At 40.4% G+C, this 16924-nt stretch overlaps 1 protein-coding gene across 4 annotated transcripts in view; it reads right to left on the bottom strand.

Annotated features, from left to right (window-relative positions):
* Nucleotides 1–8976: 8976 nt before the first annotated feature.
* LOC117506828 (myosin heavy chain, fast skeletal muscle-like) overlaps nucleotides 8977–16924 on the bottom strand; it is a 47842-nt gene continuing 39894 nt past the window's right edge. For 3 of the 4 annotated variants that reach the window (XM_034166458.1, XM_034166457.1, XM_034166459.1), the window contains exons 31-40: nucleotides 15141–15306; nucleotides 14938–15062; nucleotides 14347–14655; nucleotides 13365–13568; nucleotides 13168–13293; nucleotides 12918–13088; nucleotides 12729–12833; nucleotides 12543–12638; nucleotides 12299–12430; nucleotides 9083–9100 (exon numbers count right to left, since the gene is read on the bottom strand). In XM_034166458.1, the coding sequence (XP_034022349.1) occupies nucleotides 9083–9100; nucleotides 12299–12430; nucleotides 12543–12638; nucleotides 12729–12833; nucleotides 12918–13088; nucleotides 13168–13293; nucleotides 13365–13568; nucleotides 14347–14655; nucleotides 14938–15062; nucleotides 15141–15306 (1452 nt within the window). Of the gene's footprint in view, nucleotides 9101–12298; nucleotides 12431–12542; nucleotides 12639–12728; nucleotides 12834–12917; nucleotides 13089–13167; nucleotides 13294–13364; nucleotides 13569–14346; nucleotides 14656–14937; nucleotides 15063–15140; nucleotides 15307–16924 lie in introns of all 4 variants that reach the window. The other variant, XM_034166455.1, reaches the window with a different exon arrangement.

Genomic DNA, 16924 nt, shown 5'->3' with positions numbered 1-16924 from the left:
GGATAATATCACTGCAGAGCACCTGAAGCTTGCCAGCTCTAGGGTTGCTGTGTTGCTGGCTATTTGTTTTACAGGGTTGGTAATGCATGGTATTCTGCCAGATGCTATGTTGTTATTTTAGTACCTGTTATCAAAGACAAGGCTGGGAAGGTAGGGAGTATGGATAACTACCGGCCTATTGCCCTAGCCAGCGTACTGTCAAAGGTGCTAGAAAGTGTCATATTTGACAGAATTGGGGATTTTATTTGTACCACGGATAATCAGTTTGGCTTTAAGAGTAAGCATAGTACTGATTTGTGTATTTATGCATTAAAAGAAGTAGTAGAAAAGTACAGAGGGCATGGCTTAACAGTGTTGGTGGGCTTTATTGATGCCTCTAAGGCATTTGACAGAGTTAACCATCACAAGCTCTTCGCCAAGTTGAAGTATAGGGGTGCTCCGGGTAGCATCATACGTATCCTGGCATATTGGTACGACCGAGAGACTATGCAGGTGAAATGGGGGAGTTTTTTATCTTCTCCCTTCAGAGTTGACAATGGGGTACGGCAGGGTGGGCTTTTATCCCCAAGCCTATTCAGCCTGTACATGGATGAACTGTCAAGGCAGTTGGGAGATTGTCGAACAGGGTGTATTGTGGGCAACACCTTAATCACTTGATGTACGCTGATGATTTGGCCATTATAGCTCCCAGCAGTGCAGGGTTCCAACAGCTTCTTAATATACGTTCTGACTACGGGGTCAGGTTTGACATCGAGTATAATGCCAAAAAGAGCATGATAATGATATGTAGGACCAAGGAGGATCAACATTTTAACTTCCCAGGTTTCTATTTGTCTGGTCAAACACTGTCTGTGTGCACCAATGTAAAATATCTAGGACACATTGTTAACGATAAGATGGAGGATGATGCTGACATGCTCAGACAGAGAAGAATGCTGTATGTCCAAGCCAATGTGTTAGTGAGAAAATTTCATTACTGCTCTGATGAAGTGAAGGTGAACTTGTTTAGAGCTTACTGTACCCCTATGTACACGGCCCCCCTCTGGGTGAGGTATAAGAAGGAGAGTTTGCAAAAACTTCAGGTTGCATATAATGACTGTCTCAGAATCCTGCTCAAAAAGCCCAGGGGTAGTAGTGCCAGCAAGCTCTTTTGTGATTTAGGGTTAAACACCTTCCAGGCTACCCTGAGAAGACTGATGTACAAGCTTATATGTAGACTGCAGGGGTCCGGGAATAATCTCATTATGCAGTTGTCCAATCCCAGGTGCAGTTCTGTTAGATACCAATCCCATATGTGGAAACACTGGTATTTGTGCCTTTTATAGAATGTGTATGCACTTTTTTTTATGGCATTTTTTACTGCTTCTATTTATTAGATGCCTTTTTATTGAATTTGCATAAGCACTTTTTATGTATGTATGTGTATGGGTGTGTACATGTGTATGGGTGTATGCATGTATGTATATATATTGTATATGTGTGTATGTGTATATATATCTATTTGTTTTCTTTTTTTAACATATGATATATACACTTTTTCTTATACTACATATTTGTTTTATGTTTTGTATGTGATGGTATGTTTATTTGGACGTTGGAGTCTGCAATAAAGTTTGACTATATATATATATATATATATATATATATATATATATATATATATACTCAACAAAAATATAAACGCAACACTTTTGGTTTTGCTCCCATTTTGTATGAGATGAACTCAAAGATCTAAAACTTTTTCCACATACACAATATCACCATTTCCATCAAATATTGTTCACAAACCAGTCTAAATCTGTGATAGTGAGCACTTCTCCTTTGCTGAGATAATCCATCCCACCTCACAGGTGTGCCATACCAAGATGCTGATTAGACACCATGATTAGTGCACAGGTGTGCCTTAGACTGCCCACAATAAAAGGCCACTCTGAAAGGTGCAGTTTTGTTTTATTGGGGGGGATACCAGTCAGTATCTGGTGTGACCACCATTTGCCTCATGCAGTGCAACACATCTCCTTCGCATCATCCGTGAAGAGAACACCTCTCCAACATGCCAAACGCCAGCGAATGTGAGCATTTGCCCACTCAAGTCGGTTACGATGACAAACTGGAGTCAGGTCGAGACCCCGATGAGGACGACGAGCATGCAGATGAGCTTCCCTGAGATGGTTTCTGACAGTTTGTGCAGAAATTCTTTGGTCATGCAAACCGATTGTTTCAGCAGCTGTCCGAGTGGCTGGTCTCAGACGATCTTGGAGGTGAACATGCTGGATGTGGAGGTCCTGGGCTGGTGTGGTTACACGTGGTCTGCGGTTGTGAGGCTGGTTGGATGTACTGCCAAATTCTCTGAAACGACTTTGGAGACGGCTTATGGTAGAGACATGAACATTCAATACACGAGCAACAGCTCTGGTTGACATTCCTGCTGTCAGCATGCCAACTGCATGCTCCCTCAAATCTTGCGACATCTGTGGCATTGTGCTGTGTGATAAAACTGCACCTTTCAGAGTGGCCTTTTATTGTGGGCAGTCTAAGGCACACCTGTGCACTAATCATGGTGTCTAATCAGCATCTTGATATGGCACACCTGTGAGGTGGGATGGATTATCTCAGCAAAGGAGAAGTGCTCACTATCACAGATTTAGACTGGTTTGTGAACAATATTTGAGAGAAATGGTGATATTGTGTATGTGGAAAAAGATTTAGATCTTTGAGTTCATCTCATACAAAATGGGAGCAAAACCAAAAGTGTTGCATTTATATTTTTGTTGAGTGTATATATATCTTATCGTGAGCACTCCCCTGCAAGTATACTGTATGTTGTCAAATTTCACCCTCTACAGGAGCAGGGTTGGCCGTTTCAGTGCTCTGCTGTGGACCATTGGATTAATTCAAGTGGAGAATTGAAGGGGGTGGGGGCGCTCAATAAATTTAATGCAGTCCATGGAGTGGTCCCAGGTTAATATGAAAGTTGCTTATTTTAGTCTATTAACACAATTACTTACAACTATAGCTAATTTCAGCTATAATATTGCTTGTGCAAGAACCTGTCTGACCTGCCAACAAAACCAATGTCCCACTTTGCTGTCTTTCATTCATGAAGCTGAACTGTCTGAAATATAATTCGTGGACTGCCCTGAAAATAGCACTAAAAAGTGTAGCTGAGGCAGAAAGGAGCTTGAATCTGTTTTCAGTAGTTTTTGTGCATTGGAGCCATTGATACTGTGGTTATATAACCCATGCGAAGTGAGAACACTGGGATTCCCCAGAAAGAGATGGAGGTCATTGGCAGTGGAATACATTCTTTGTCTTTTTAAATATTTCATGAGAACCACCACTGACTGGAAACACATTCACGAGCCCTTGGAGCTCAATTTGGAATATGCTCAGTTTTGAGCTTCATGGTAAAGCTCTGAATACTTATGTACATGTGATTTCTTAGTGTTTTTTTTTGTTTGTTTTTTTATAAAATTGCAAAAACCTGGAAAAAGTTTTTCATGTTGTCATTATGGGGTATTGTGTGTAGAATGTTGAGGGGGAAAAAATGAATTTCATCCATTTTGGAATAAGGCTGTAACATAAAATAGCACTGTGAATACTTTCTGGATGCACCTTATGATGTGATTTGCAGCAATATAAATTAATTAAATTGAACTAATGGCCTGGGGTCTGCACTTACATCATCTATAATGGCACACTGGGTTTCTGTGACAGCTGTCAAAGATTTTTAACCTGAATTTTGGGTGTCTTGGTAAGGAGCTGAGGAGAAATCCAGTAGTGTTTCATGGAGAACCACCGTGAATTTCTTCACAGCATGACTCTGTGAATATAATGTCAGCACTTAGTCCTCTGAGAATTTCACAGGCTGCTGGCTTCTAACTGGTCTGGATGGGTGTGAAGGATGTTAACCTCTCTAATTGAATCCTCACCGGGCAGCTGCCATCAACAGTTTTCTCAGGAGAAATGAAACCTTATGTCCAGTCGGCACCGTGCCTCATTCTGTGGCTCAGAGAAACACACCGTCTGATTTAGCTGTGATATTAGATTGTGGATGTTTGGCACAAGCATTAGATTTTCAGGCACAGTGCTATGACTTCTATCCAGCAGACCTCAGAGGTTCTTCTCTCACACATTCACAGACTATACAGGAAACCCAATCAGGTCTGCTGCAAAATATCTCATTTTTTTGGCCTAAAACTATTTTTAGAACAAATTTATTCAGTGTTTCAGTATCAAAATGTCACATCAAAAATGTTCTTTTTTTTATCAGAATATCATCATTTTAAAAAATGTTATTCAAATACAGATTTCATATGATAAAGATAACTCGCTGCGAACACACTGCAATTCAGTGTATAATAGCTGAGTTTTAATATTGTAATGTTCAGTAAGAATTGTGTTCTGAAACTATGATGAGTGACATGCATTTAACAATGACCAAAATACAATAACTAAACTCTTCATGAATTGTTAACTGATATCAGAACTCCAGAAATGTATTGTGTACATATCAAGCAAGAAAGTGTAAATGCAAACATAGGGGATACATTTTTATTCAACAGATGACTAACAGGGTATCAAGAAGAAGCAGACTGTGACACTGAACTACCGTGCATCCAGAAACTATTCAAAGTGCTTCACTTTTTCCACATTTTATGTTAGACTTATTCCAAAATGGAGTAAATTCATTTTCCCCCTCAAAATTCTACTCACAACACCCATAATGACAACATGAAAAAGTTTTTTTTATTATTTATAAAAAATAAAACTAAGAAATCACATGTACATAAATATTCACAACCTTTTCTCAGTACTTTGTTGATGCACCTTTGGCAGCAAATACAGCCTCAAGTCTTCTTGAATATGATGTCACAAGCTTGGCACACCTACCTGTGAGCAGTTTTGGCTGCTCTACTTTGCAGCACCTCTCAAGCTCCATCAGGTTGGATGGGGAGCGTCGGTGCACAGCCATTTTCAGATCTCTCCAGAGATGTTCAATTGGATTCAGGTCTGGACTCTGGTTGGGCCACTCAAGAACATTCACAGAGTTGTCCTAAAGCCACTCCTTTGATATCTTGGCTGTGTGCTCAGGGTCATTGTCCTGCTGAAAGATGAACCATCACCCCAGTCTGAGGTCAAGGGCACGCTGGAGCAGGTTTTCATCCAGGATGTCTCTGTACAATGCTGAATTCATCTTCCCCTCAGTCCTGACTAGTCTCCCAGTTCCTGCTCCTGAAAAAACATCCTCACAGCATGAAGCTGCCACCACCATGTTTCACTGTAGGGATGGTGCCTGGTTTCCTCCAAGTATGACACCTGGTATTCACACCAAAGAGTTCAATCTTTAACTCATCAGACCAGGGAAGTTTGTTTCTCATGGTCTCTGAGTGCTTCAAGTGCCTTTTGGCAAACTCCAGGCAGGCTGCCATGTGCCTTGTACCAAGGAGTGGCTTCTGTCTTGTCACTCTACCATATAAGCCTGATTTGTGGATTGTTGCAGAGATGCTTGTTCTTCTGGAAGGTTCTCGTCTCTCGACAAAGAAATTCTGGAGCTCTGTCAGAGTGACCGTCAGGTTCTTGGTCACCTCCCTGACTAAGGCCCTTCTCCCCCGATCACTCAGTTTAGATGGGTGGCCAGCTATAGGAAGAATCCCAGTGGATCTGAACTTCTTCCATTTACAGATGATGGAGGCCACTGTGCTCATTGGGACCTTCAAAGCAGTGGAAATGTTTCTATACTCTTCCCCAGATTTGTGCCTCGAGACAATCCTGTCTCAGAGCTCTAGAGACAGTTTCTTTGACTTCATGCTTGGTTTGTGTTCTGACATGCACTGTCAACTGTGGGACCTTATATGTAGACAGGTGTGTGTCTTTCCAAATCATGTCCAATCAACTGAATTTACCCCAGGTGGACTCCAGTTAAGCTGTAGAAACATCTTAAGGATGATCAGTGAAAACAGGATGCACCTGAGCTCAATTTTGAGCTTCATGGCAAAGGCTTTGAATACTTACACACATGTGATTTCTTAGGTTTTTTTCTATTTTCAATAAATTTGCAAAATCTAAAAAAAAAAAAAAAAAAAAATCATACTGTCGTTATGGGGTATTGTGTGTGAAATTTTGATGAAAAAAAATTATTTCATCCATTTTGGAATCAGGCTGTAACATAACAAAATGTGTAAAAGCACCGTGAATACTTTCTGGGTGCGCTGTATAACTGTCCATTTGTCACTTTGAAGTGCACATCAAGGCCTTAACCACTACTGACACACCTGATTCCCTGCCCTACTGAGGTTTCAAATCCTGCAAAATCTTGCAAAACTTCAAAGAGGTTGCCGCTCTGCAAGATGTCATTAACATTGAGAACTGCATTGAGACGCGCTGATCAGGCTGCACTTTAACCGCTACTCACGGACAACAGCATTAACATTGAAACATAAAACTCTTTGTATATTGTGCTTAAAACTCTCATGAATATATTATCTGAATTTTTAGATGTTGTCATTGTTTGTTTTATGTAAACATACGAGAAGCACAGGTTGTTTCTCCATTATTTTCAATCGGATTTGCTGTGAGCGGCGATCACTTCCTGTTCATGTCCTTGTGGGGGAAAGTGAAGTTTACGCTTTAACATCCTGATTATTGTCCTTTAGAGCACTGTTTGTCCAGTTTGTTCCAGAGTAATATATAAAATGTCTGAAATTTGGTTTGCGTTTATTAAATTCCACGCAGGTTAAACATAGCAGACACAGATTATTTGTAATATTTGTTTTAGCAAGTTTTCAGGGTCTCATGCATGCAGTCTCTTATTAACATGATGAAAAGCATGAAAAATTACATTTCGGTAGTATAATGTTCATTTGTAATTGTCGTCATGTGGATTTTTTTATGGTGTTTTGACTGCAGTGACTTTGGTGTGCAAGAGATTATGGGATATCTCAATAGGGCGAATGGGGGAGGTCTTCTATCACAGCCAGCATAGTAAGCACTCGTTTCACACCAGGAAGGTGGTTTCTGAACAGATTTGGTATGTTTTTTTACCATTATTCAACTGGTTTCCTCCTACAATCAGAGCATGCATATCAGGTCTAGATCTAGAATCTAGATCAAATCTAGAATCAAATGCGTTGTTACATCCTATGCAGTTTGGTTTTAGAAAGTACCATTCTACAGATACAGCCTGTAGCTATCTCTTGGAAAACATAAAATCAAATTTAGACAAAGGAGGAGTTGTTGGAGCAATTTTCTTAGACTTACACAGAGCGTTCGATACCGTAAATCATGAACTTCTCTAATCAAAATTACAAAGATTCAAACTATCAGAAAACACAATAAGTTGGTTAAAATCTTATTTATCAGGGCGAAATCAATGTGTCAGAATTAATAATGTAGTATCTGAGATAAAACTGTGCAATATAGGTTTACCACAAGGGTCAATTTTGGGCCCGGCATTATTTTCTTTATATATAGATGATTTACCTTCAGTATGTGACAATGTGAGCATACAAATGTACGCAGATGATACAATAATATACACACACGGAACAAATATGACTGAGGTTGTGAGCAAATTAACTATAGCCATGGGAAGAGTTTCTACCTGGCTTCAGGAATCCTGTCTAACATTAAACTTGGAAAAAACAGCAGCCATGTATTTCACTATTAAGAATAAAACAACAGTATATCCAAATATTATTATCAGTGATCAAATTATAAAAAATGTAACTGAGTTCAAATATTTAGGGCTTACATTAGATTCAACTCTGTTTTAAGAAGCATATAAAAAAGATCTCAAACACTTTGAAATGTAATTTAGTTACTTTTAAAAGCATAAGAAACACATTAACAACAGAGGCTGCAAAATGCTTTCTAAATGCAATGATAATACCTCATTTTACTTACTGTATAACAAGTTGGGCTCAAGCAAATCTAACAACGTTAAGACCTTTGGAGTCCCTGGCTCTTAAAATCCTTGATCAAAAAAGTATTCAATATCATCATTGTCATATTTTGAGCAAATATGCTATGCTCAGCTTTGAAAATTTTATCTTTTTCCATGAGGTTCAAATGGTATACAAAATAGTTCATAATCAAGCTCCGCCACCTCTCAAGAACTTCATTCACCTGTCCCCTGATACAACAACAAGGGTAACAAGAGCAACCACTCGGAGGCAGTGTACCATTCCCAAATGTAAGACTGCATTTGCACAATCGACATTATATTATCAGAAGAAATAAAAACACAACCAGACTTTAAGACATTTTCTGTAAAGGTAAAATCATGGCTTCTTCAAAACCAAAGATGTAGGCACTAAATATATAGCACTGCTAAAGGTAACACTGAACATGTGTAATAAGTATTCTGATTCTGTATAGAAATTGAGATGAACTGTATGAAGGGTGAATATTTTTTACAAGTGTTTTGATATTGTACAGTAATTGAGAGGTTTAGATGAATTTATGAATGTCTTGACAATTTTGATGTTTTGATGCTGCATGTTATGAGTGACAGGGATGAATTATGAATGGTTGTTTTAAACGTTTTAATATGGCACAGTATTTTAGAAATGAATGACGTAAGAATGAATTTAATATTATATATTTTATGAATTTAGTATTATATATTTTGTAGGTTTGTCTGTGATGTATTTAATAGCCCTATGTGTATCCCCCTGACCCTCAAGGACTACAGATGGAAATTAGCTGTTGCAGCTACAATCTGGTACAAACATCTCTGCTTGATGAGCATAATGTAATTGTATGCTGTCCTTGTACAAATAAATGGAAATGGAAGGTTGACCACTCAACAAGTTTGATGGAGGTTGACTCTCCAGCCATGTGAAGGTGGTGCTAAACTGTTATCTCCACTGGGATCTGGTAATGTACCACTGACAGCATGTCATTTTCTGTGACATAACTGAACTACATGCTTCTACTTTGATTCATGCTATACACAGAACAATTATAGACAGCTGACTGACAACAGAATTTATTGCACATAGGTATTTATTAAGTGAGCGCATTTCAATGGAAAACCATATTTTATGATTCTCATTTCATCTCCCACAGACGTTGCAGCTCATTCTTCATCCTTTCCCTGAAATGAAAAACAAAAATAGGTATTTATCCACTGACAGAATTGACTATCACACAGCATATAGTTTTGCACACTAAGGTGATCCAAAGTGTGGTCAATATGACATTCAGTGTACAGCTGGCAAACATTAGCTTGCATGGTGTTTTCTTGTAACACCGTTTGTTTTATTACAACATAGTTTTCTTTCAGTATTCATTGTAATTTTCTAACTATACAACTCTTTGCCTTCAACTTTTTATTCGCCTGTGGGAATTAATTCAAAGAGTGGAACTGCGAGCTTAGCTTATCGTTAAGATTGGCTTCTTCCAGAAGCTGTTAGCATCGAGTAACATAAAGACTGGGAGCTGACAGAAAATGCTTGCTCAGCATAAAGATTGAAATCAGGGCGTAATTATTGACCTAGTCTTCTAAAATGTCATTTTAAATTTTCATACAGGCTTGCCAACTCTCACGCATCTGGCGTGACAGTCACACTATCAGCATCAATCTCATGCACAAGTAAGAAATGTCAAGCCAAAATAAAAACATCTCCTGTTTATTTTCTGTTGATGACTAGATTAGACTAGACCAGACCACAGCACATTGTTTCTTAATGAAAAGAGAGGAGTTTAAGACGCGCACCCGAAACAGCTGTTAACATCTGCTGACAACATTCTCACTGCAGTATAGATGGGTTTCCGATGACTTCACAGATTTCCCACAATTCTGCATCCACCATGTTGTCAGTCAACTTTCTTTGTCACTGATTTATTATATAGAGATCAGTGACATCGCCACGATAATGTTGTCAAAGCTGGATAAAAATAGCAAGAAGGAAAAAACCAATATATCGTGACACACTGAATCCAATTTGCAAAGTGAGGTATTTACAGGACCCGTACATGATCGGAAAAGAAGAACAGTGCTTGGACGAAGCCTTCCCAGATCTTGTCAGCTATTTGGTATATGGTGTGAGTGCGTACACATTAGAGGAAATGAAAGCCTACAATTGTCGTGTATGTGCAGACGAGGATGATTCGGGCTGCTGCCGGTGGAGCAATCACACCGGGATTTACGCTGCGCCCACAGTTGTTGCGCTGATCCACAGAAGCAGCAGCAGCGCTGGCATTTTTATTATTACTGAGCCAATATCACCTGAGCGCTTTGAATAATTCACCAACATTTGAGTGCTAAAAGTTATGCTGAAACGATGTGATGTTCTGCAGCCTGCACAAAAGCATCTCCGCGTTACGCATCGCCAGTTAGTACAGGACGGATCAAACCACCTTTCTCTGTCCTGTGCGCACTGGTCGCAAAAAGTCCTGGTGCTGTCGAGAAGGCTTGCAAGAAAATAAATGTGACAGTTTTCATGCGCTCACAGTGATAACACTCCAGAACAGAACCTGATGTGCCTCCACGGGAAGCCTACTTTTTAGACCTCCGTGTGCCGCCTGCCCATGTCATAGGTTAACAGTTCCACGCGCGATAGTCGCATAAAAAAAAAACAAACACCTTTGGGCTATGACCTCAGATTAGATGACACCACCTGCTGAATTTACGCAGCATATTAAATAAATAAATGCCGATGATTTTATGTTCTTGGTGGACGTAATGAGAGCGTGTGTGTGTGTGTGTGCGTGTGTGTGTGAGAGAGACAGAGCGAAAAAATAACATCAAGATTTACTTCTTGCTCTGATGACCAGCGACATGTGCCTTGATTGTCAGTATATTGTCGCTTGGGACAATATGTGCCGGCATCTCTTTTGTTAACAAACTGAATCAGTGCCACACAACATGACAGCTAGTGCAAAGGGTCATGGAAAATGTGCCGGAGTGGACATTTTGCTGAAATGGCGATGGGAAGTGTCTTTCTGTTTTGTTATATTAACCATTTTTAAGGTTTCTTTTGTAATGTTGGTGGACTGGGTCTCTGCGTGATTTTTTTTTTTTTTTTTTAAATCCTTGTTTCTCTGCGATTCAGCAGATGCATTTCAACTGGACGTTGAACATGCAAGCCTCGGTGTCACTTTTATTTTATTTTATTTAAGTTACAGTGTTTGTGAAGCGTTGTGTGTTGCCCAAAAAAGTGAAAAGTAAAAAGCGAAACACTCAGTGCGAGTCTGAGCAAAACACAGTTGAAAAATTGGACTTTTGCTGAGAGGATCTTCTTTCGGAAACTGTTTTTTAGTGTGGCCGGGGATGGAGCTGTAGCTGTGTGAGGGGCTTCCCTCACACCGGGCAGAGAGACAGCAGCCGGCCGCCAAGCGAATAGTCACTCCCCACGTAGATGTTTTTTTTTTTTAAATAGACAAACACACTACTTCACTTTAAATGCGCAGTAAGTCTCTTTCAGATGATCAATGTGGACCGTCATTCTCTTAAAAGGCTATTTTTACTCTGTGTGTCACGTTGGAAAGGTGTAGCTATCGTTGCTAATTTGATTAGCTGTTATGCCCTAGTCTTCTTCTGTGTTTTTTTTTTTTTTTCTGGGGACGTTGCCGTGCCACACACAGGCCTGGCATATGTACTACAGCGTTAAACAAAGCTTTGAGGCACAGAATTTGCCTTGAACATTTTTTGTAATAGCAGCCAACACACCCACTATGTGTTGTAATCTGAGCTTTTCTGTTCCTTGTTTTCATGGTGTTAATGCAGTGCCACCCTGTCAAACCTTTGACCCTCATAGTGTTTGTAGACACTGACCGTCTCCATAGCACTGTGCATGCAAAATGGTGGAGAGCAGCAAATTTCTAGAAATTCCTTTCCCTCCCCACAAAAAATAAATAAATAAAATAAAATAAAATAAAAAATTGAGGCTAAAAAGGCCTCTGAACTAAAAGCAACAAAGTTCTGGCTTTTCCCAGATGGAAACTCCAAAGAGTCACTAAAGGGCTCCAGATTGACTTGGAAGTGACATGTCTTCTCTTCAATAAGGAGGGATGGAGGATGGGGTTTTGGTCAGGTGCCAGGTGCTGGGGCTTCAGTACAACACCTCGTGGCACCAAATTATTGATAAGGCCTTTAACACAATGGTTGTAAACGAAATTGTTTTTAAAATTATGTAAAAAAAAAAAAACAAACAAATATAAAAAAAAAGACCAAAAAACAAAAGCAGAGTGATGCAGCTAGTGAATATCAAATATTCCATGTAACAATCACTGGCCACTTGTACTGTTGCACAGTAGTTGAGTTTTATGCTTAAATAAGTATATTACATACTTTTCCAATTTCACGACTCTTGGCCCTCAGTTTGTTGACCTGAGACTCGGCAATGTCGGCTCGCTCCTGAGCTTCTTCCAGCTCGTGCTGAACCTTCCTGAGCTTGGACATGTGAGTGTTGGCCTGCTCCTCCTGTGAGGAAATTCATCCCTGACGTCAGCATCCATGATGATTAAAGATATGATGACAATCAATCAGCAAACTAAATCAAAGTGTATTGGTACAGCATTTGTAAATGACTCACAGCCTCCTCAGATTGTCTCTTATATGCTTTCACTTTCAGCTGCAGCTTGTCCACCAGATCCTGAAGTCTGCTGACATTCTTTTTATCCTCCTCGGTCTGTATTTCACATCAGTTTACAATTTAGTCAATATGTACTTTTGTCCACTAACCCCAACAACTGGCAAAAGACGACCAAAACAGTCTGACCTGGTAAGCGAGCTCCTTCACTTTTCTCTCATATTTCCGAACACCTTTGACAGCTTCTGCACCTCGTCGCTGCTCAGCTTCAACTTCGGCTTCAAGCTCACGAACCTGGAAAAATGAGTGTTATTACTGAAAGTACAGACATTCATTTTTCTTAATATAAAAGTATGCTGAGAGTCCATTTCTCTTTACCCTGGCCTCCAGTTTCTGGAGCTGCTTCTTGCCGCCCTTCATGGCAAGATTCTCTGCTTCATCCAGGCGGTGCTGCAGGTCCTTCACGGTGACTTCCAGGTTCTTTTTCATCCTCTCCAAATGAGCACTGGTGTCCTGCTCCTTCTTCAGTTCTTCTGCCATCATGGCAGCCTACAAAATAAGAACCATAGTAACAACAGCTTCCCCACATCAAATTAAAGCCTGTCTGAATTTGCATCTCGTGACCCACATCAGTGATGGCCTTCTTGGCCTTTTCTTCAGCATTTCTTGCTTCCTGAACACAATCTTCTACTTCGCCTTGGACCTGAAGAAGGTCAGCTTCCAGCTTCTTCTTGGTATTGATGAGGCTGGTATTCTTTTATAAAAGAAACAGCATTACTTTCTAAGAAACTACATTAAAGTTATTTGTAAATCTTTTCAGAGTACCTGTGAATGCAGCAGCCCCACACGCTCGCTGGCATCAACCAGCTCCTGTTCAGCAACTTTGCGGCCTCTCTCTGTTTGCTCCAGTGCAGCTCTCAACTCCTCGATTTCAGCCATCATCAGGTTGTTCCTGCGCTCCACCATGGCTACCTGCTCCTTCATGTCTTCCTGGCTTCTTATGGCATCATCAAGATGAAGTTGAGCATCCTGGTTTATAAAATGTACATTGAGATATATTCAGTGCATCCAGAAAGTATTCACAGTGCTTCGATTTTTTAAATAAATTGACTGCATTTATATAGCGCTTTTCCATCTGCATCAGATGCTCAAAGCGCTTTACAATAATGCCTCAAATTCACCCCGATTTGAGGGTGCTGCCATACAAGGTACTCACGGCACACCGAGAACAACTACGGGATTAAGGACCTTGCCCAAGAAGCGAGGATCCTCTGGTCTCAAGCTCAATGCTTTAACCACGAGACCATCACCTCCCCTTTGTTCCACATTTTATGTCACAGTCTACAGACAATTACTTTGACTTCATGCTTGGTTTGTGCTCTGACATGCACTGTCAACTGTGGGACCTTATATGTAAACAGGTGTGTGCCTTTACAAATCATGTCCAATCAAATGAATTGGACTGCAGTTAAGCTGTAGAAACATCTCAAGGATGACTAGTGGTAACAAGATGCACCTGAGCTCAATTTTGAGCTTCATGGCAAAGACTGTGAATACTTATGTACATGTGATTTCTTAGTTTTTTTTGTTTTTTTAATAAATTTGCAAAAATCTAAAAAAAACAACAACTTTCTCATATTGTCATTATGGGGTGTTGTATGTAGAATTTTGAGGAAGAAAATGAATCTCATCCATTTTGGAATAAAGCTGTAACCAAACAAAATGTGGATAAAGTGAATACTTTCTGGATGCACTGTATCAGTAAAAAATGCTTTTGAACAGTACACAGTGTTTCAGATCGATGTACCTTAAGTTGTCCCTGGACGTTTCTCAGCTGTTTCTGGGCTTCAGCTGCCTGGCGGTTGGCATGGCTCAGCTGGACCTCCATCTCATTAAGATCTCCTTCCATCTTCTTCTTGATTCTCAGGGCATCGTTCCTGCTCCTCACCTCAGAGTCCAAAGTGCTCTGCATGGACTCAATCACTCTCTGACTGTTCCTCTTCATCTGCTCCATCTCCTCATCTTTCTCTGTAAGTTTTCTCTCAGTTTCACTCTTGACTTGGGTGAGCTCAAGTTGAACACGGAGAATTTTGGATTCTTCATGCTCCAATGTCGCCTGTGAAGAAGTGAGACCTTTTGAATAAGAGCAAAAACTAACACCTTCAAAAAAATAATGAAATGTTATGAACCAAAACACTGCATATGACGACAAATCATCTACACCATCTGCTAATATTTCATAATGGCTCCATAACTATAAATAAAATTAAGTGCATTTAAAAAAAATCATAACACATATTTTTCATGTTTTCATTGAATTCTGGTATGATTTCTCTACATTTCAAATTTGACTGTTGTCTGTCTGTGCAGTGACTTATACATGATGTCCAGGTTTTACCTCAGCTTCTTCCAGAGCCGTCTGGATTTCTGATTTCTCACTTTCCAACGTCTTCTTCCCTTTCTCAAGCTCATGAATTGTTTTACCGGTGTCTCCAAGCTGTTCACTCAAATCCGAGATTTCCTCTGTTTGAGTCAAAAAGTATTAAATACATTTATCAGTTTTATATCTGTGGAATATAAGAAAAGAACTTATTGTCTTACGTTGCAGGTTCTTGTTCTCCCTCTTCAGGGTCTCCAGCTGGTCCAAAGCTTCTTCATAGGAGTTTTTCATTTTGAACAACTCCGTGCTTAGAGAGCGTGCCTCCTTCTGAGACCCCTCCAGCTCGGCCTGGCTCTCCTCATACTTCTGCTTCCACTCAGCAAGAACCTGAAGATACCACAAATTGGGTGTTTGCTTTTTGTTTTTGCACTGTCAGGTTTTTATTTAATATTATTTATTTATTTTTTGGCAATGTAATTTTACCCGAAGCCATCAAATATGGCCATCGGGTAGTGCGAAGGCTTTGCATTCATCCATCCGTCAATCCGTCTGTCTGTCTGTCTGTGCTCAGTCCAGTCCTGTTGCTGTCACAGTCTTCAAATTCATAGGGAACATTATTGGGACACAGACCTTGGACAAGTTCAAAGATGGCTAACCTTGACCTATTTTAAGATGTTAAAATGTCACATTCTATTTCAGTCTGTTCTGTTTTGTTTTTGAGTGGCGGGGGTGACAGCCAGTCAGAGCAGAGCTGCATTATGACGTCAGTGGCTGGTGTCTCCAAAACCATTTTGTTTTGTGTGTGAGAAATAAACACTTCTAAAAATGAAAATACCTTTTTTGGAACCTAAAAACACCTCTGTACTTATTTACAAAACATTTTGGCAAGGTTAGCATGGTGACATCACAGGCTGGTAGCTAGCTGCAAAACTCTGTTTTGTTTGTGTGTAAATATAACCTCTTTGTCATAGTATACAATGTTTATTAGAAAGCAGTTTTATAAAAAAAAAAAAAAAAAAAAACCTATATGGATTTGAATCACGTGCGATTACACCAGACATGCTTGAACCCTCGTGCGCATGCGTGAGTTTTTCACGCGTGTCGGTGACATCATCCGCCTGTGGGCAGGCTTTTAGTGAGCACTGGTCCAGCCCTCTCGGCTGAAATCCTTTGTCTGAGACGCTGCTGGAGACGGTGTGCGTTGCTTTATCAAAATTTTTTCAGGACCCATGAGGGATATCCGAGTGGACACTATTCGAGAAATTCAGCTGGTTCTCGGTGAAAAGTTTAACGGCTGATGAGAGATTGTGGAGTTTCTTTCGCTTTAAGGACAGCTCACAAAGCGGATCGGCGCGGCGCGGTCGGAGGTGGCGTCCGTCTGGCTGTTTCGTGCTGAAAACATCCTAATTTAAGGCTCTGTTCACCCGAGGTCGTCGTCAGAGAACAGAGAAGTTTCAGAAGAAGTTGGCATGAGGAGTTTATGTGGACATTCCACTGTTAAAGGAGATTTTGTAATGAAAGAATGTGCAGGCAAATTCGCCGAGTCAGTTCCGTGACGACGCCGCAAATCCGTCTGCGCCGTGACAGGAAAAACACCTCCGTGTTGAAAACCATTTGTAAAATTCAGGCGGCTTTTGATGGCTTTCAACAAGTGAGTATCTGAGAAATTGTTTAACAGCTGGGCATGTTCCAACTTGTCCGTTAAGGTTTCCAATGGAGGTGTTTTTCCTGTCGCGACCCCCCGCGGTTGGGTTGGGTCCGGCCCGACATGCGAATCTGCCCGCACATTCTTTGATTACAAAATCTCCTTTAACAGTGGAATGTCCGCATAAACTCCTCATGCCGACCTCTTCTGAAACTTCTCTGTTCTCTGACGACGACCTCGGTGAACAGAGCCTGAAATGTGGAAGTTTTCAGCTTGAAACAGCGAGACGACGACGCCTCGGAGCGCAGATCGCCGTCAGGCACCGTGGGCCGTCCTTAAAGCGACACTTACACACCAAAA

Source organism: Thalassophryne amazonica, chromosome 3 (assembly GCF_902500255.1).
Source record: "Thalassophryne amazonica chromosome 3, fThaAma1.1, whole genome shotgun sequence".
Lineage (NCBI taxonomy): Eukaryota > Metazoa > Chordata > Actinopteri > Batrachoidiformes > Batrachoididae > Thalassophryne > Thalassophryne amazonica.
This window is presented reverse-complemented; position numbering and strand designations above follow the sequence as displayed.